The sequence below is a fragment of the Eucyclogobius newberryi genome, unplaced genomic scaffold (assembly GCF_026437365.1).
Source record: "Eucyclogobius newberryi isolate DKJ021-1_F unplaced genomic scaffold, fEucNew1.0.hap1 SCAF_14, whole genome shotgun sequence".
Classification (NCBI taxonomy): domain Eukaryota; kingdom Metazoa; phylum Chordata; class Actinopteri; order Gobiiformes; family Gobiidae; genus Eucyclogobius; species Eucyclogobius newberryi.
In genome coordinates, this window is record NW_027315768.1 from 33977590 (window position 1) to 33998374 (window position 20785).

Here is a 20785-nt window from a genome sequence, read left to right on the forward strand (position 1 = left end):
TATTTAGTGTTAGTTTAGTTTCTTGTGTCTTTAGTGTTAGTTTACTTTCTTGTGCAGGTTGTATCACGTGTCCTTGGTCATGTGACCGGACGGAACATTTCAACTTCACTTCCTGATTTTATAAAACACGTTAAAAACAAAACAAGACTTCTGGAACCTTCTGAAGAGTCTGGAGGAATGAAGAGAGCCCCGCCTCTTCATAGTGATAAGCCCCGCCTCTTCATAGTGATATGCCCCGCCTCTTCATAGTGATAAGCCCCGCCTCTTCATAGTGATAAGCCCCGCCTCTTCATAGTGATAAGCCCCGCCTCTTCATAGTGATAAGCCCCGCCTCTTCATAGTGATATGCCCCGCCTCTCCATAGTGATAAGCCCCGCCTCTTCATAGTGATAAGCCCCGCCTCTTCATAGTGATAAGCCCCGCCTCTTCATAGTGATATGCCCCGCCTCTTCATAGTGATAAGCCCCGCCTCTTCATAGTGACAAGCTCCGCCTCTTCATAGTGATAAGCCCCGCCTCTTCATAGTGATATGCCCCACCTTTTCATAATAATAAGCCAAGCCTCTTCATAGTGACAAGCTCCGCCTCTTTATAGTGATAAGCTCCACCTATTCATAATAATAATAATAAGCCCCGCCTCTTCATAGTGATAAGCCCCGCCTCTTCATAGTGATATGCCCCGCCTCTCCATAGTGATATGCCCCGCCTCTCCATAGTGATAAGCTCTGCCCCTAACCCACCTTGTCATAGTGATATTCCCCGCCTCTTTATTGTGATAAGCCCCTCCTTTTCATAATAATAAGCCCCGCCTCTTCATAGTTGTAGTTATTGTTGTGTTGCTTTTAATTGCGGTCGGCAGCCACCTACTGCCCCGCCTAGTGACAAGCTCCGCCTCTTCATAGTGACAAGCTCCGCTCCGCCTCTTCATAGTGACAAGCTCCGCCTCTTCATAGTGACAAGCTCCGCCTCTTCAAAGTCACATTTCACCGTGACAAGCAGCAGATTGTCATTTCCATGTTTTCATTTTTGAAAAGTGGCGACTTGACATTTTAGAACTCGACAGTTTTTCAGACAACGGTCACAGCGAGTTCAGAGATGTGGGCGGGGATAGGGGGTGGGTGAAGACCGTGGAGCCTCAGTCACAGGACAAAACAGGACCAACTCAAACCTGCAGGAGCCAATCAAAACTACAACTGAGTGAGCGCATGACGAGGAGACGCCGGGTTGAAGCTCATTAAAGGAGAGCAAGCAGCATACGTCTCCTTTAATGTTCTGCCCTGTCGCTGCTAAGAATCGTGCGGTGCCGTTTTGTGGGCGGAGCTGCTGGATTCTGCTGCAGAAGTGAAACTCTCGCCTCCGACTTCACGACGCGACTCGTGAGTCTCTGAATGAGTCAGAAACAGTGACATCACCGCGTCACCACTTTTATGCCTTTTATTTCCATTTACGCCTGCGTTTCCTGTCGTTTCAGAACGTCTCATAAGATGCACCGATCGTTGGGTGCGCCGTGTCTCTCCAGAGTGTCTGCGCCGTGTCTCTCCCGAGTGTCTGCGCCGTGTCTCTCCAGAGTGTCTGCGCCGTGTCTCTCCCGAGTGTCTGCGCCGTGTCTCTCCCGAGTGTCTGCGCCGTGTCTCTCCCGAGTGTCTGCGCCGTGTCTCTCCAGAGTGTCTGTGCCGTGTCTCTCCGGAGTGTCTGCGCCGTGTCTCTCCAGAGTGTCTGCGCCGTGTCTCTCCCGAGTGTCTGCGCCGTGTCTCTCCAGAGTGTCTGCGCCGTGTCTCTCCGGAGTGTCTGCGCCGTGTCTCTCCAGAGTGTCTGCGCCGTGTCTCTCCCGAGTGTCTGCGCCGTGTCTCTCCCGAGTGTCTGTGCCGTGTCTCTCCAGAGTGTCTGCGCGGACCCCGAAGACATTTACCGCATTTATTCCATTCGGTCTGATTAAAAATAACTATCTATCACTTATTTTCAGTCAAATCCACCATTTGTCTCAACCACAAATTAAACAATGACCCTAGATATTCAGAAAGTCAGATCTCCCTTTGAGGATGCAGGGGCCCTTTTGTCGCAGAGGGCCCGGTCGTCAAAGCAACAGTTTGTGCAAATGAAATGGTAAATATCCCAAACAAACGACATAAACGGCACAATGTGATTCTTTTATTATGTAACACATGTGTCGGGGCGCGGTTTTGGACATGGGGGGCCCCGGTACATGCTGGGGGGCCCTGTGCACTCTGGGGGCCCCGGTACATGCTGGGGGGCCCGGTACACGCTGGAGGGCCCTGTGCACTCTGGGGGCCCCGTTACACGCTGGGAGGCCCAGTTCACGCTGGGGGCCCGGTACACGCTGGGGGGCCCGGTACACGCTGGGGGGCCCGGTACACGCTGGGGGGCCTGTTACATGTTGGGGGGCAGAGCCTGTTCCACTTATCAGAGAAAATCTGACTCCAGAAGTTCAGAAAATGAAGGGGAAATCTGTGAGAATATTGAAGGGATTTTACGCTAACCTGTCGCCATGGAGATACACATGTGCCTGAGCGGCCGACACCACGCGCCATTGGTCTGGAGGCGTATCCTGCCCCGCCCCGTGTCTAAACCAACCTGGCGACTTACGACTCACAACAAACAAACAAACAAACAAACAAACACTAAACTGTCGATCTAGAAGTGATGGATTCTGTTCTGAAGGTGAAAACACCACGTGATGATGAAAAACAGAATTTTTGTTATGTGGAGCTAATGTGGAGCTAATGTGGCGCTAATGTGGAGCTAATGTGGCGCTAATGTGGAGCTAATGTGGCGCTAATGTGGAGCTAATGTGGCGCTAATGTGGAGCTAATGTGGCGCTAATGTGGAGCTAATGTGGCGCTAATGTGGAGCTAATGTGGTGCTAATGTGGAGCTAATGTGGCGCTAATGTGGCGCTAATGTGGAGCTAATGTGGAGCTAATGTGGCGCTAATGTGGCGCTAATGTAGCGCTAATGTGGAGCTAATGTGGAGCTAATGTGGCGCTAATGTGGAGCTAATGTGGCGCTAATGTGGAGCTAATGTGGCGCTAATGTGGAGCTAATGTGGCGCTAATGTGGAGCTAATGTGGCGCTAATGTGGAGCTAATGTGGTGCTAATGTGGAGCTAATGTGGCGCTAATGTGGCGCTAATGTGGAGCTAATGTGGAGCTAATGTGGCGCTAATGTGGCGCTAATGTAGCGCTAATGTGGAGCTAATGTGGAGCTAATGTGGCGCTAATGTGGAGCTAATGTGGAGCTAATGTGGCGCTAATGTGGAGCTAATGTGGAGCTAATGTGGCGCTAATGTGGTGCTAATGTGGTGCTAATGTAGCGCTAATGTGGAGCTAATGTGGTGCTAATGTGGTGCTAATGTAGCGCTAATGTGGAGCTAATGTGGAGCTAATGTGGAGCTAATGTGGAGCTAATGTGGAGATAATGTAGCGCTAATGTGGAGCTAATGTGGAGCTAATGTGGAGCTAATGTGGCGCTAATGTGGAGCTAATGTGGAGCTAATGTGGCGCTAATGTGGAGCTAATGTGGAGCTAATGTGGCGCTAATGTGGCGCTAATGTGGTGCTAATGTAGCGCTAATGTGGAGCTAATGTGGTGCTAATGTGGTGCTAATGTAGCGCTAATGTGGAGCTAATGTGGAGCTAATGTGGAGCTAATGTGGAGCTAATGTAGCGCTAATGTGGAGCTAATGTGGAGCTAATGTGGAGCTAATGTGGAGCTAATGTAGTGCTAATGTGGAGCTAATGTGGAGCCAACAACAAGAAAACAACCTTCTGTGATGATGCTTTGAGAGGAAAATATCCAAACCTTTACAAACCTGGACAGATCAGGAGCCACAGGTAAAATCACAGGTCAGAGTGTAATAAAGTATGAACATGACCGTGATACAAACACAATGACCTCATTTCAGTCACTACATGAATAATATGTCACTAAAATAAGCTTAAACTATGAAAATTGTGATCTCATATTGAGTTTGAGCAGAAACATGTCTACATTTCATCAGAATCATAAGTCCATCTTCCTGCTGCTGCATGAATATGGACTCAGTCTTCCACTTGCTGCATATTTGTCCACAAAGAACTATTACTAGGCTGTATAAAGCTCTTTATTTCGTATAGTTTTTATGTTTTTTAACGTTCATCCGCGACCCAGAGTGAGTTGGACGCTCCTGGTGCAGAGTTTGGAGTTGAGCTGAAACCACAGACTTCCTGTTCAGTTCTGACTTCTGCTTCTGCTCAAACACCGACACAAAGAGTGTTTTAAAAGGAGTTCAGGCTTTGCACTGCGGATGATTTGAGCTTTTTCTGCCCTCAAACTGTGCTCACATTATGGAGTTCATGTTGTGTTTTCAGACGTCACCGTTCATCTTTATTTACCTACTTTATTTGAACATCTTTTTCCATTTTTGCATTGCATTTCCATAAGTTTGTCTCAGACGGAGGGCCGGCTTTAAATGAATAAAGACATGAGGCTATTTCCTGATTTGCAAAGAAAAAAACTATAAAAAACACACATAAATTCATTCCTTTTTCAGTCAGGATTAGGTCCATTGAGTCTTCAGATCCTTTCAACTGACAACAATATTGAGTTTATGCTTTTATTTGAGCGACAAAGAAGACGCCAAACTTAGTGCTCGGTTTTGTTTTGTGCGGATAAACAAGGCGATTTTAAAAACACGGAGGAGCAATTTCCGGACGCGATTGTCACGTGGGACGGAACAAAACGAGATCAAGAAACGACGATGAAATAAGCGTAAAAGCGCAAAGTTGGCGTAAGTGCGTTGGTTTAGCTACAGGGGACCACCAGGGGGCGTCGTCGAGTTCAAAACTGTGACACATGCAGCTGTTTTGTACCAGTTATTCTATTGTTACACGCTGGGAGGCCCAGTTCACGCTGGGGGCCCGGTACACGCTGGGGGGCCCGGTACACGCTGGGGGGCCCGGTACACGCTGGGGGGCCTGTTACATGTTGGGGGGCAGAGCCTGTTCCACTTATCAGAGAAAATCTGACTCCAGAAGTTCAGAAAATGAAGGGGAAATCTGTGAGAATATTGAAGGGATTTTACGCTAACCTGTCGCCATGGAGATACACATGTGCCTGAGCGGCCGACACCACGCGCCATTGGTCTGGAGGCGTATCCTGCCCCGCCCCGTGTCTAAACCAACCTGGCGACTTACGACTCACAACAAACAAACAAACAAACAAACAAACACTAAACTGTCGATCTAGAAGTGATGGATTCTGTTCTGAAGGTGAAAACACCACGTGATGATGAAAAACAGAATTTTTGTTATGTGGAGCTAATGTGGAGCTAATGTGGCGCTAATGTGGAGCTAATGTGGCGCTAATGTGGAGCTAATGTGGCGCTAATGTGGAGCTAATGTGGCGCTAATGTGGAGCTAATGTGGCGCTAATGTGGAGCTAATGTGGCGCTAATGTGGAGCTAATGTGGTGCTAATGTGGAGCTAATGTGGCGCTAATGTGGCGCTAATGTGGAGCTAATGTGGAGCTAATGTGGCGCTAATGTGGCGCTAATGTAGCGCTAATGTGGAGCTAATGTGGAGCTAATGTGGAGCTAATGTGGCGCTAATGTGGAGCTAATGTGGAGCTAATGTGGCGCTAATGTGGTGCTAATGTGGTGCTAATGTAGCGCTAATGTGGAGCTAATGTGGTGCTAATGTGGTGCTAATGTAGCGCTAATGTGGAGCTAATGTGGAGCTAATGTGGAGCTAATGTGGAGCTAATGTGGAGCTAATGTAGCGCTAATGTGGAGCTAATGTGGAGCTAATGTGGAGCTAATGTGGAGCTAATGTAGTGCTAATGTGGAGCTAATGTGGAGCCAACAACAAGAAAACAACCTTCTGTGATGATGCTTTGAGAGGAAAATATCCAAACCTTTACAAACCTGGACAGATCAGGAGCCACAGGTAAAATCACAGGTCAGAGTGTAATAAAGTATGAACATGACCGTGATACAAACACAATGACCTCATTTCAGTCACTACATGAATAATATGTCACTAAAATAAGCTTAAACTATGAAAATTGTGATCTCATATTGAGTTTGAGCAGAAACATGTCTACATTTCATCAGAATCATAAGTCCATCTTCCTGCTGCTGCATGAATATGGACTCAGTCTTCCACTTGCTGCATATTTGTCCACAAAGAACTATTACTAGGCTGTATAAAGCTCTTTATTTCGTATAGTTTTTATGTTTTTTAACGTTCATCCGCGACCCAGAGTGAGTTGGACGCTCCTGGTGCAGAGTTTGGAGTTGAGCTGAAACCACAGACTTCCTGTTCAGTTCTGACTTCTGCTTCTGCTCAAACACCGACACAAAGAGTGTTTTAAAAGGAGTTCAGGCTTTGCACTGCGGATGATTTGAGCTTTTTCTGCCCTCAAACTGTGCTCACATTATGGAGTTCATGTTGTGTTTTCAGACGTCACCGTTCATCTTTATTTACCTACTTTATTTTATTTGAACATCTTTTTCCATTTTTGCATTGCATTTCCATAAGTTTGTCTCAGACGGAGGGCCGGCTTTAAATGAATAAAGACATGAGGCTATTTCCTGATTTGCAAAGAAAAAAACTATAAAAAACACACATAAATTCATTCCTTTTTCAGTCAGGATTAGGTCCATTGAGTCTTCAGATCCTTTCAACTGACAACAATATTGAGTTTATGCTTTTATTTGAGCGACAAAGAAGACGCCAAACTTAGTGCTCGGTTTTGTTTTGTGCGGATAAACAAGGCGATTTTAAAAACACGGAGGAGCAATTTCCGGACGCGATTGTCACGTGGGACGGAACAAAACGAGATCAAGAAACGACGATGAAATAAGCGTAAAAGCGCAAAGTTGGCGTAAGTGCGTTGGTTTAGCTACAGGGGACCACCAGGGGGCGTCGTCGAGTTCAAAACTGTGACACATGCAGCTGTTTTGTACCAGTTATTCTATTGTTTTATTGAACCTATTGTAAACAGAGGTGATTCTCAAACTGCGGTGCTCGTTCCACTGATGAACTGCATTTTCTGTCTCTGGGTTAGTTCTGTGTCAAGACTCCAGTGGCATCGCTCCAGTTTAAGACTAGTTTAAGACCAGTTCTAGGCCAGTTTTAGACCAGTTTAAGACCATTTTAAGACCAGTTTTAGACCTGTTCTTAAACAGGTCTAAAACTGGTCTTAAAATGTTAATTAATGAGTCAAGAACTTAAACCAGTTTAAGTTCTGACTCATTAATTAACTAGATAATCAAATAAATAAATATAAATAAATAAATAAATAGCCCTGAGCAAAAGCTTTCAAACTTTTTACTCTACACTGACTCTTTAATACACTTTCACAAAAATCTACCATAGAAGATGAGATCAATTTGAGAAAAACGTGTAAAAAAATAAATGGATCAAGAAGAAACAAAGAAGAAACACACTCGAGTCAAAAACGACTTATTAATGGATTTATATTTGCAATTTTACTGTTTGAATTATGTTGGAAAAGCAATTGCAATCGGCTTAAACTTTGGTGTGTTTCGTCCCGATATTGAAGTCCTAAAATGGTGAATACTTTTGATTATTTAACAGTTTTAATTAGTGAATTTAAATTGCACGGCATAAATGATGGTCGTGGTGGACACAAATGGACAAATATCACAAGATTTATCAAAAAATCTGAACATTTGAGTCATTTTTTGAGTCACTTTCCGCAGACATGTTCGCACGTTGGAACTACTTTTCTCAGACGCATTTAGCACAAGTTACTTCACAACTACAACGAGAAAAATGCATTTGTTTGCAGCCGACACAACTTGTTGCACCACTTTTAAAAAATACTTCAACTTCCTGTAAGTCTTTGTCAAAACTGCTGCTGTGAACTTCACTTTAGTCACATCCATTCACGAAAACACAGTTAAAGGTGAACAAACGTGTAAACGCAGTACAAACGCAGTACAAAAGAAGTATAAGTGCAGTATAAATGCAGTATAAGTGCAGTATAAATGCAGTATAAATGTACCTGTGGGTGTTGGGCCGAGCAGCTGCAGTGACTTTGACAAACCTGCAGAAGTCTGAGGCTTCAAACGTGGATTCAAATCTATGAGGAAGGAAATGACACGAGAACAGGCCATGTCTTTATATGGCAATGCTAAAGTCTGCAAAGGTGACGAGATCCAAGACACGACCTGGTTTAGACCTGGTTTAGACCTGGTTTAGACCTGGTTTGGACCTGGTTTAGACCTGGTTTAGACCTGGTTTAGACCTGGTTTAGACCTGGTTTAGTCCTAGTTTAGTCCTAGTTTAATCCTGGTTTAGACCTGGTTTAGTCCTGGTTTAGACCTGGTTTAGTCCTGGTTTAGACCTGGTTTAGTCCTGGTTTAGTCCTAGTTTAGTCCTGGTTTAGACCTGGTTTAGTCCTGGTTTAGACCTGGTTTAGTCCTGGTTTAGTCCTGGTTTAGACCTGGTTTAGACCTGGTTTAGTCCTGGTTTAGACCTGGTTTAGTCCTGGTTTAGTCCTGGTTTAGACCTGGTTTAGTCCTGGTTTAGACCTGGTTTAGTCCTGGTTTAGTCCTGGTTTAGTCCTAGTTTAGTCCTGGTTTAGACCTGGTTTAGTCCTGGTTTAGACCTGGTTTAGTCCTGGTTTAGTCAGGACTAGTACTGCTAAATTGATTGATTTATAGTGGTTCTAGTTGACTGTTATGTTAGTTTTTGAAGGTTTTTACCTGACTTTGACGCCAATGGATCTGCAAAATGTATCTAATGTGGAAATGTATCTAAAGGCATTAAACTTCAAGTGTGGGAACAGTGAATAAAGACAAGTTGAGTTTATTTCAGTCTGCAGTTAAGCCTTGTGTTTGATAGTCGTCCTTGTTCAAGTGTCTTCAACTTAATTTAGCCCAGTGTCTTGTGTTATGCTGTTATAACATTATGCAAATGGCGTGGTTCAGGTCCGGACTCATTAGGTCCGGACCTGAACCTGAACCTCTGGATTCGAATCAGGACCTGAACCTGAGCGTGGGTTTAGGTCTGCATCCCTAATCACAATCCACGCTTTATGCATTTATGAAAACATGATTTAGACGTTTGTAAGAAGCTGGTTAAGTCCTGGTTTAGTCCTGCTTTAGTCTCACGTTAGATCTGATTTAGATCTGATTTAGACCGGCTGGACCAGTTTGAACTGTTTCCTGTTCGCGGACGCCATTTTGAGGACCTCTGACCCTTCAAAAGTTGACTCATTCAAACGTGGCAGTGGATGTGTAACGAGGACGAGGTTCACCACATGTGAGCGTGGTTATCGTCATGGTAACGCTCTGGTGCAGCACAGACCTGAGCACACGTGTCAGAGCCCAAAGAGGGAATCAGAGCTTAAAAACAGTTTGAGGAAGTCATTGTTTCAAAGCAGGAAGTTACAACAAGGCGCTAAAGGCAACGATTGTGCTGTTTTTGCACTGGAAACGAAATCAACTGAACCGAGTCATCCAACCATAAAAGAGAAGTCAGATCCTAAAAAACAAATACAGTTACACTTGAGGGTTACGCTTGAGGGTTACGCTTGAGGGTTACGTTTGAGGGTTACGTTTGAGGGTTACGCTTGAGGGTTACGTTTGAGGGTTACGTTTGAGGGTTACGTTTGAGGGTTACGTTTGAGGGTTACGCTTGAGGGTTACGCTTGAGGGTTACGCTTGAGGGTTACGCTTGAGGGTTACGCTTGAGGGTTACGTTTGAGGGTTACGTTTGAGGGTTACGTTTGAGGGTTACGCTTGAGGGTTACGCTTGAGGGTTACGCTTGAGGGTTACGCTTGAGGGTTACGTTTGAGGGTTACGCTTGAGGGTTACGTTTGAGGGTTACGTTTGAGGGTTACGCTTGAGGGTTACGCTTGAGGGTTACGCTTGAGGGTTACGTTTGAGGGTTACGCTTGAGGGTTACGCTTGAGGGTTACGCTTGAGGGTTACGCTTGAGGGTTACGCTTGAGGGTTACGCTTGAGGGTTACGCTTGAGGGTTACGTTTGAGGGTTACGTTTGAGGGTTACGCTTGAGGGTTACGTTTGAGGGTTACGTTTGAGGGTTACGTTTGAGGGTTACGCTTGAGGGTTACGCTTGAGGGTTACGTTTGAGGGTTACGCTTGAGGGTTACGCTTGAGGGTTACGCTTGAGGGTTACGTTTGAGGGTTACGCTTGAGGGTTACGTTTGAGGGTTACGCTTGAGGGTTACGTTTGAGGGTTACGCTTGAGGGTTACGCTTGAGGGTTACGCTTGAGGGTTACGCTTGAGGGTTACGCTTGAGGGTTACGCTTGAGGGTTACGCTTGAGGGTTACGTTTGAGGGTTACGCTTGAGGGTTACGTTTGAGGGTTACGCTTGAGGGTTACGTTTGAGGGTTACGCTTGAGGGTTACGCTTGAGGGTTACGCTTGAGGGTTACGTTTGAGGGTTACGCTTGAGGGTTACGTTTGAGGGTTACGCTTGAGGGTTACGTTTGAGGGTTACACTTGAGGGTTACGCTTGAGGGTTACGCTTGAGGGTTACGCTTGAGGGTTACGCTTGAGGGTTACGCTTGAGGGTTACGCTTGAGGGTTACGTTTGAGGGTTACGCTTGAGGGTTACGTTTGAGGGTTACGCTTGAGGGTTACGTTTGAGGGTTAGGGGGTTATGTTTGGGGGTTTGGAGCGAACAAAGATAAAACTCACCATAAAATAATCCGTTGCTACAGTTGACCAACCTTCAGCACAAATCTGTATCAAATTCACTACATTTTGACACTTCAACTGTTCAACTCTAAATATGTGGGAGCTGCCTTTACTCTTAAAATACCTTTTTAAACAGGTACTTCAAAACTTTTACCTGAGTAGATTTTGTTTGCGCTACTTCAACCTTTACTTTGGTAACTTTTTGAGGCTTTTACTTCCTCCTTTCACGGTTTGAGAATCCGGTTCCTCAGCTTTAACTTACTCGTTTCTCCAAATCTCTTAAGAAATTCAAAGCCCCCATTGTTTTAGCTTCGTGTGTAAAAAAAAAAAATCTTACGTTAAACACTATTTTCTGTCCAACATGAAGCTTAATCAATTATTAACATATCTTTTGTTATAACCCTTCAACAAACATCAGATATTTCCTCAGGAGGTAAAGCGTGAAACTATTTAAAATAATCAGATGTTTTCGGGGTGAAGGGAAAGAAACTGGTTTTACAGATAACAAACTGAGTCAAACCAACGCTTCCTCTTTTCAAACAGAGCTGGTCTTGTTCCATTTTAAAACACTGATGTATAGACGTGTAGATTTAAATATGACTAAAAATCAGTGCAACTTTTCTGGTACAATTGTAATCACTCAAGTTCTTTATAAAAAATATACGAACAATCAATTAAAAAATAATAAAAGCAAAATAATTAATGTGAAGCAATTTTCCAAGTTATTTCTCTGAATATTTATTACAAAACTCCTTTATTTTAATCATTTGTTGGTATAAAAACATATTTGTTATAGTCTGTGATGTAAATGTGTTTCATTTTAGTGCTGCAGTTCAGACTAACACAAACATTTTTATATTCACGTAATAAAATTGAAAGATACAAAACTTTATGCTTTAGACTTGATTCTTTAAACTTGAATCTTTAGACTTGATTCTTTAGACTTTTATTCTTTAGACTTGATTCTTTAGACTTTTATGTTTTAAACGTTCTTGTTTTGCAGCCTGTAATCGCTCCCACGCGGCCTCCGTCACATAAAGCCACAGATAAAATCACGTGTCGATGCCCTGACGGTAAACAAACCCCCCAGCCAATCAGAGCCCGTGCTCGCGGTCAGCTGACACGAGCACTTCCGCGTTGTCGTCAGTCTGTTGTCAAAATGGCGGAACACGAGCTTCTTCATCTTCATCACCACCTTTCGCTCTGTTTATGCGACTTAATCCGGTAAAATGCACCGACTTGAACGTGTCCACGGGCGGCGGGAGTTCAGTCTGACCGGGAAGAAGTGTTTAAGCGGGAAAAGAACTGCCATTCTAGCTGTTTTGGAGCAGGGAGCTAACGTTAGCCGATAACGAGCTCGCGTTAAAGACGGTGTAGTCACAGTCGAGCCCCTCATTTTAGCTTTAGAGTGAATAAATGTAAGAAACATGTTGGTTTTATGTGGATAAATTCTGTAATACAATAACTCTAGACTTAGATCAAACTATAATTCAAAACTGACGAGTCCAGGCTCCAAAAACTAGTACAAAAATACAGTCAGCGCATTGCAAAACTAGTGTTGACAAAGTACAAATATATATAAATGCTAGAGGTTTTGACATGATTTGAGTTTTGTATTATTTTAGTTGTGTTTATTTATTTCTAGTCATGAAATACTAAATGTATTGTTGACCTGGCATTTGTTGTTTGTATCTCATTCTCTTTTATATATTTTTGTCATATTTAAATCTCTGCTGTCAAGACAAACCGATGAGTGTAATTATATATATAATTATAATCATGCGTTTTTATTAAGCATGATTGCGGGAATATTACAAGCAAAAATAAGTTTAACAAGGTTTTGACAGATCAAACAGAAGGATTAGTTTGTATCTAATTCTGAGGCTGATTTATTAAAGCTTTAATAAACAGCAACAGCAAAAGAAGAAAATTAGTTGGGGTTAATTTTTAATTATTTTTTTTTTTAATTAAAAACTAAACTTTGATATCCAAAGAAAATGAAGAAAGAGATTTGCATTTTTCAGATTTATTTGTCCCAATTATTTACACATGGAATGCTTTATTTTTATATGAAAGCAGCACATGATGTTATTAGATTTATGTAAGTAAACTGGATAAGTTTCAAATAATATTAATATTAATAATAAATGAATGAATGATCATTTCTGAATTAGGACTGAAACTAACAATTCTTTTACTAATGGATAAGTCAAGCGATGAATACATTTGATGAATGGATGAGTTGCCTCAGCACAATCATTATATTACTAAATTAGTTGACGATTATCTCGATATCGATCAGTTGCAACTTGCGATTTGTCGACACATTTCGGCTCCAGAATGAATTGTGAATAATGGTCAAATAGTGACATCTTGTGACATCTTGTGACCTCTCTGTGGCCTCTCTATGGCCTCTCTGTGACCTCTCCCTGTGACCTCTCTTGTGACCTCTCCCTGTGACCTCTCTTGTGACCTCTCCCTGTGACCTCTCTTGTGACCTCTCCCTGTGACCTCTCTTGTGACCTCTCCCTGTGACCTCTCTTGTGACCTCTCCCTGTGACCTCTCTAAGACCTCTCTGTGGCCTCTTTGTGACTTCTCTGTGTCCTCTCTTGTGACCTCTCTTTGTCCTCTCTCTGTGACCTCTGTGTGACCCCTCTTGTGACCTCTCTATGACCTCTCCCTGTGACCTCTGTGTGACCTCTCTGCAGCTTGCTGTGGGCGCTGCTCGTGCCGTGTCTCCTGCTCACTCTGCTGCTCACTCTGCTACTGCTGCTGCTCCTTAAGGCCGTGCGTCACTGGCTCCAGAGTCGCAGGAGGGAGCAAAGGGCCCTGCATAAGGGCCCCGCCGTGGCCTTCTTCCATCCGTACTGCCACGCCGGCGGTGGAGGCGAGCGGGTGCTGTGGTGCGCGCTCCGGGCGCTCATGAACAAGTACGTCTCAAATATCTGTCGGCGAAGTAACGGTTCCTTCAAAGTCTGGGGACCTGACTTTAGAACCACGAAGTCGCTGGTGTGAACGGCCTCGTCATTTTTGCTTATTCAAGTTGACTTGTTTTGCCAAAGGAAGCGGCCCAACGTCAACAACGATCACTTCAAAATAAAAGCTTGAAGAGCTTTATTATTACTAGAATAAAGTCGTAAAAATAGTTTGGAATTTTGATGGTGAAAGTGATTACATTTCGTTTTAGTTTCGGGTTTAAAGCGATCACAAAACGACTTGATCAGAAACGAGGGAGAAAGATCACTACGTTTGTGGATAAATGCAGAGCGCAGTAGTAGTCTTTTAGTAGTACTGGGCTATTTGGGTGGGGAAAGGGAAGAGGAAGAAGAAAGGGAAGAGGAAGAGGAAAGGGAAGAGGAAGAGGAAGGGGGGAGGACAGGCGGCAGGACATTTGCTTCTCTCCAGCTAAAGACACTTGACACTGTAGGAATCAGAGAATGCTGTGTTGTCACGGTAACACAGCCCTCACGCGTCTCTTCCCCACAGGTATCCCGACGTCTCGTTCGTGGTCTACACAGGGGACCAGGGCGTGGTCCCGGAGCAGATCATTGAAGGAGCTCGCCGTCGCTTCAACATCGTTCTTCCTCGCGCTGTGAGCTTCGTGTTCCTCAGAAGTAGAATCCTGGTGGAGGCCGGCTCCTACCCATACTGCACTCTGCTGGGACAGAGCATCGGGTCCATGTTCCTGGGTGAGTCACTGCTGGGAGCTGGAGGAGATGGATAAAGTATGGAGTGTTTTTAGTGTTCTTGGAGGACACGTTGCTCTTGTCAACAATGAGTTGACTTTTTCTCGCAGCAGGAGTCAGTATGGATTGGCTTTTTGCCTGGTTATTGCCAGGGGCGACTAGGTGATTGCCATGGCAATCGGCATGGGCGAGGGTGTACCAAACGTGGGCACCTCGTGGGCACCACCCATGAGCAGCGCCCTGCTGGGGCTCGGCCCGAGTAAATCGTAGTCTAAAGATCAGACCAGATCACTGCTCCTGGAGTTACCTTGACATTGACTGTGTTTGTGTGTTTATTTGTTTGTTTATTTATTTGATTGTTTGCAGGCTGGGAGGCGCTCACCTCCTTCGTCCCAGACTTGTACATCGACTCCATGGGTTACGCCTTCACGTTGCCCATCTTCAGATACTTGGGTGGCTGCAAAGTGGCCAGCTACGTCCACTACCCCACGGTCTCCACGGACATGCTGTCGGTGGTGCGCCAGAGGAACCCCAGGTACGTGGACAATATTCTGCTGTCTGTGGGACTCTGTTGCTAGGTTACAGTGATGCTTGTCTTTGCAGGTTCAATAACTCTGACGTGGTGAGTCAGAGCGCCGTCCTGAGCGCGCTGAAGCTCGTGTACTACTGCTTCTTCGCTCTGGTGTACGGTCTGGCCGGCTCCTGCAGCCACGTCATCATGGTCAACTCCAGCTGGACCCTGGGACACATCCTGGCGCTGTGGCGTTCCCCGTCCCGCACCGCCGTCGTTTACCCGCCGTGCGACGTGCGCGCCTTCCTCGACATCGCCCTGGAGGACGAGGACGAGGAGGACGAGGGTTGGGAGGAGGTCGGGCGCGAGCTCAGGGACGACGGGTTCCAGGCCAAAGCGGACAGGAAGTGCGTCTCCATGGTTTCCATCGGGCAGTTCAGGCCAGAGAAGGACCACAAGCTGCAGATCCAGGCCTTCAAGGAGGTGTCCAGCAGGAGGGGGGAGGAGCTGAGCAGGAGGGGGGAGGAGCTGAAGCTGGTTCTGATCGGCGGCTGCAGGAACGAGGAGGACGAGGAGCGCGTGCGGGTGCTCAGGGGCCTCTGTGAAGAGCTGCAGCTCGGGGCCAAAGTGGAGTTCAAACTAAACGTCCCGTTTGAGGAGCTGAAGAAGGAGCTGAGCCGGGCGACCATCGGCCTCCACACCATGTGGAACGAGCACTTCGGGATCGGTGCGTCTCACTCACACCAGATTAGAGCTAGAGTTAGAGCTAGAGCTAGAGTTAGAGCTAGAGTTAGAGTTAGAGTTAGAGTTAGAGCTAGAGCTAGAGCTAGAGCTAGAGTTAGAGTTAGAGTTAGAGTTAGAGTTAGAGTTAGAGCTAGAGCTAGAGCTAGAGTTAGAGTTAGAGTTAGAGCTAGAGTTAGAGTTAGAGTTAGAGTTAGAGCTAGAGCTAGAGTTAGAGTTAGAGTTAGAGTTAGAGTTAGAGCTAGAGCTAGAGTTAGAGTTAGAGCTAGAGTTAGAGTTAGAGCTAGAGCTAGAGCTAGAGTTAGAGTTAGAGTTAGAGCTAGAGTTAGAGTTAGAGTTAGAGCTAGAGCTAGAGTTAGAGTTAGAGTTAGAGTTAGAGTTAGAGTTAGAGTTAGAGCTAGAGCTAGAGTTAGAGTTAGAGTTAGAGCTAGAGCTAGAGTTAGAGTTAGAGCTAGAGTTAGAGTTAGAGTTAGAGCTAGAGTTAGAGTTAGAGTTAGAGCTAGTTATATTTAAAGTTAGAGTTAAATGTGCCACCCCGTGTGTGCGCCCCGTGTGTGTGCGCCCCGTGTGTGTGCCCCGTGTGTGCGCCCCGTGTGTGCGCCCCGTGTGTGTGCGCCCCGTGTGTGTGCCCCGTGTGTGCGCCCCGTGTGTGCGCCCCGTGTGTGTGCCCCGTGTGTGCGCCCCGTGTGTGCGCCCCGTGTGTGTGCGCCCCGTGTGTGTGCCCCGTGTGTGCGCCCCGTGTGTGCGGCCCGTGTGTGCGCCCCGTGTGTGCGCCCCGTGTGTGCGCCCCGTGTGTGTGCCCCGTGTGTGTACCCCGTGTGTGTGTGCGCACATGTCTCGTGTGTGCCCCGTGTGTGTGCGCGCCCCGTGTGTGCGCCCCGTGTGTGTGTGCCCCGTGTGTGTGTCCCGTGTTTGCGCCCTGTGTGTGCGCCCCGTGTGTGTGCGCCCCGTGTGTGCGCCCCGTGTGTGCGGCCCGTGTGTGTGCCCCGTGTGTGTGCCCCGTGTGTGCGCCCCGTGTGTGCGCCCCGTGTGTGCGCCCCGTGTGTGCGCCCCGTGTGTGCGCCCCGTGTGTGGGCCCCGTGTGTGTGCCCCGTGTTTGCGCCCCTTGTGTGCCCCGTGTGTGTACCCCGTGTGTGTATGCGCACATGTCTCGTGTGTGCCCTGTGTGTGCCCCGTGTGTGTGCGCGCCCCGTGTTTGCGCCCTGTGTGTGTGCGCCCCGTGTGTGTGCGCCCCGTGTGTGTGCGGCCCGTGTGTGTGCGCCCCGTGTGTGTGCGCCCCGTGTGTGCGGCCCGTGTGTGTGCGCCCCGTGTGTGCGCCCCTTGTGTGCCCCGTGTGTGCGCCCCGTGTGTGCGCCCCGTGTGTGCGCCCCGTGTGTGCGCCCCGTGTTTGCGCCCCTTGTGTGCCCCGTGTGTGTACCCCGTGTGTGTGTGCGCACATGTCTCGTGTGTGCCCTGTGTGTGCCCCGTGTGTGTGTGCCCCGTGTGTGTGTCCCGTGTTTGCGCCCCGTGTGTGCGCCCCGTGTGTGCGGCCCGTGTGTGTGCGCCCCGTGTGTGGGCCCCGTGTGTGCGCCCCGTGTGTGTGCGCCCGTGTGTGGGCCCCGTGTGTGCGCCCCGTGTTTGCACCCCTTGTGTGCCCCGTGTGTGTACCCCGTGTGTGCGCGCGCACATGTCTCGTGTGTGCCCTGTGTGTACCCCGTGTGTGCGCCATGCTCAAAACCCCTCAGCGAGAACACTGAGTTAAATGCCCTAGTTGGAGCTGACCTCTGACCTCTCTCCTCTCTCTGCAGGTGTGGTGGAGTGCATGGCGGCCGGCACCATCGTCCTGGCCCACAGGTCGGGCGGGCCCAAGCTGGACATCGTGGTGCCGTTCCGGGGCGAGCAGACGGGCTTTCTGGCCGACAGCGTGGAGAGCTACGCCGTCGCCATGGAAACCATCCTGGCCCTGTCGCCCGAGGCCCGCCTCCAGATCCGACGGAGCGCGCGCCAGTCGGTCCAGCGCTTCTCCGACCAGGAGTTCGACAGCAGCTTCCTGGGCGCCATGGAGACGGTGATGGGCCAACTCGAGCGGTGATGGGCGCCATGGAGACGGTGATGGGCGCCATGGAGACGGTGATGGAGTTTTCACCGTATGAAAGACCAAAAACTGACCAAAACCAGGAGGAGACGAGCGGGCGACGTGTGCTTCAGACGAGAGCGGCGAGAGCGGCGTCCTTTTGAAGAGATGAAACATTTGAATTTTCAGTGTATTGTTTTGAGTAAAAATGCTACAAAAAGAGCTGAAGGTGAAAAACATCGTGATTAAAGACGATTCTGTTCAACTGGAAATCAATATCAATATCGGGAGATTCATTTTTGTCCAAATCACTCGTGTAACATAGAAGAGGATGATATTTATGGTGAGTAGAAACTAGGACTAAACTAGGACTAAACCAGGACTAAACTAGGACTAAACCAGGTCCAAACCAGGTCTAAACCAGGACTAAACTAGGACTAAACTAGGACTAAACCAGGACTAAACCAGGACTAAACCAGGTCTAAACCAGGTCTAAACCAGGACTAAACCAGGACTAAACTAGGACTAAACCAGGACTAAACCAGGTCTAAACCAGGTCTAAACCAGGACTAAACCAGGACTAAACCAGGATTAAACCAGGTCTAAACCAGGTCTAAACCAGGACTAAACCAGGATTAAGCCAGGTCTAAACCAGGACTAAACCAGGATTAAACCAGGTCTAAACCAGGTCTAAACCAGGACTAAACCAGGTCTAAACCAGGACTAAACCAGGTCTAAAGCATAGACTTGGTTTAGTCCATGTTTGTCTTAGTTTGTGGGGAATGAAGTTGTTTGTAAAGTTATTCTTAACTTTTAGTGACAGATGAAGATATTTTTTCATTTAGAGAGAAAAAACAACTAAAAACATCACAAACGTGATAAAAGTCTTTCAGCCTCAAGTCACAGTTTAATAATATTTAATAAACAGGGTTGAAGAGTTAAAGAGGCGGAGCTTCTTTGGGTTTAGTGACCTAAGTTATTGTTTATGGACCAATGTGTAATATATAGATCATGTTTAATGTATAGTTCTGTTCTATCGACACATGAGTTTCTGTGACTGAAACATCTTCTGCAATAAAGAGAATACAACTTTAGAGCTGCTTGGTACTATTTCTTGTGGAGGGATACGTTGTTTTAGGAGTTTTAGGATCAAACTTTATCCACACAATTACATCACAAATATCTATACATTAATTATGAAGTATTCGTCATCAGAATGATCCAAAAACCTAATGAAAGTGGGTCAGTAACGAGGAACTGATAAAAAGCTTCAGATCAACTGGATGTTCGGTGTAATACTCTAAACCTCCAGCAGGCGGCAGGATTCTGAGGCTTCACATTGGAGTTTTACGCAGATTTTCTCATTGGTTCACCAGGCTTCACTTTACCATCGCTTCCTTGTCTCCTCCTGTCCTGGGGGAGAGAAGAGAACAGAGGAGACAAGGACAGAAGAGAGAGGAGAGAGGACAAAGAAGAGAGGAGATGAGATGAGCACAGAGGAGAGAAGACACAGAAGAGACGAGGAGAGAGGACAAAGCAGGGAGGACAGAGGAGCTGAGGAAAGAGGACAGATGAGAGAGGACAAAGGAGAGAGGACAAAGAAGAGAGGACAGGAGACGAGGAGAGAGGACAGAGGAGACAAGGACAGGAGAGAGGACAAAGAAGAGGACAGAGGAGATGAGGACAGAACCAAGGAGAGAGGACATAGGAGAGAGGACAGGGGAGATGTGGACAGAGGAGACGAGGACAGAACCAAGGAGAGAGGACATAGGAGAGAGGACAGGGGAGATGTGGACAGAGGAGACGAGGACAGAACCAAGGAGAGAGGACATAGGATGCAGGAGGCCAAAATGACCCTTAAGGACGTTATTGAAGTCAGGGTTCGTCATTATTCTTGGACAAACGTCTTTATTTCCAGACAAAGGCGTTTGAACAGTTTTAAAGTCACATTGTGGTGTTTTTCCTGTTCTTAAGTCGTTACAACGAAACTCACTGTGACACAAAAGATGTTTTAATTCTTTTATTTTAAGCTGACGACACGGGGAGGAGACGAGGAGGCGAGGAAAGGAAACGAGGGTCGGTAAAGCGTACGAGTCGTTTGTGTGTTTGTGCGCCCCCTGGTGGTGGTTAAAGTTTGGTTTTAAATGCCTTAAAGGCGCAATGGACGATTTTTCGGCGATTTGAGAACGCAGGCGGAAGTGCACATGCCACTCCCCCGTGCACATGCCACTCCCCCGTGCACATGCCACTCCCCCGTGCACATGCCACTCCCCCGTGCACATGCCACTCCCCCGTGCACATGCCACTCCCCCGTGCTCATGCCACTCCCCCGTGCACATGCCACTCCCCCGTGCACATGCCACTCCCCCGTGCACATGCCACTCCCCCGTGCTCATGCCACTCCCCCGTGCACATGCCACTCCCCCGTGCTCATGCCACTCCCCCGTGCACATGCCACTCCCCCGTGCACATGCCACTCCCCCGTGCTCATGCCACTCCCCCGTGCTCATGCCACTCCCCCGTGCACATGCCACTCCCCCGTGCTCATGCCACTCCCCCGTGCACATGCCACTCCCCCGTGCACATGCCACTCCCCCGTGCACATGCCACTCCCCCGTGCACATGCCACTCCCCCGTGCACATGCCACTCCCCCGTGCGGACTGATACAACACACACGTGCGTTTGTTTATCAGCGCGACGGAGCGCATCGTCTCCCGTAGATTTCCGTCTTCTTCTGAGTCAGCTCGAACTGTCTTTCTCCGTCTTCATTTTGTCCCGTACACTGAGGGAACTATATTATGACAGATCCATGCGCTTAGACGCGAGGAAACGTGCTGCTCGAGGGGACGAGCTGCACGAGGCTGCAGGTGAGCGGTAGGTGCATTTTATGATTGATACGTGGCAGGACTAATGGGCAGTCCACGGCACGAGGAAATAAGACTCAGATTTGGGCCAAAAAAATCCGTTCAACCTTTAACTCAAGCGCAGTGTTTTTACTGTTACGAAGAAGCACCACTGTGGCCAGCAGGGGGCGCGGAGTGCGGCCAGCAGGGGGCGCGGAGTGCGGCCAGCAGGGGGCGCGGACTGTGTCAAACTGCCG

At 47.4% G+C, this 20785-nt stretch overlaps 2 protein-coding genes across 2 annotated transcripts in view; one reads left to right on the forward strand and one right to left on the reverse strand.

Annotated features, from left to right (window-relative positions):
- The window catches only part of lcp1 (lymphocyte cytosolic protein 1 (L-plastin)), a 281117-nt gene that overhangs the window by 23465 nt on the left and 236867 nt on the right, over nt 1–20785 (reverse strand). The gene's annotated exons all lie outside the window — the stretch shown is intronic.
- Nucleotides 11826–18334, forward strand: alg11 (ALG11 alpha-1,2-mannosyltransferase). Its single transcript, XM_072445290.1, has 6 exons — nt 11826–11916; nt 13402–13623; nt 14180–14382; nt 14746–14914; nt 14983–15617; nt 17419–18334. The coding sequence occupies exons 1-6, from the start codon at nt 11852–11854 to the stop codon at nt 17700–17702; spliced, it is 1578 nt and encodes a 525-aa protein (XP_072301391.1). The 5' UTR covers nt 11826–11851; the 3' UTR covers nt 17703–18334.

Excerpts from the sequence above, each read along its gene's own strand:
- alg11 (XM_072445290.1), top strand. The coding sequence starts at position 11,852 with ATGGCGGAACACGAGCTTCTTCATCTTCATCACCACCTTTCGCTCTGT. Across the intron at positions 14,383-14,745 it reads CATCGGGTCCATGTTCCTGG|GCTGGGAGGCGCTCACCTCC; the intron begins GTGAGTCACTGC and ends GATTGTTTGCAG. Across the intron at positions 14,915-14,982 it reads GTGCGCCAGAGGAACCCCAG|GTTCAATAACTCTGACGTGG; the intron begins GTACGTGGACAA and ends TTGTCTTTGCAG.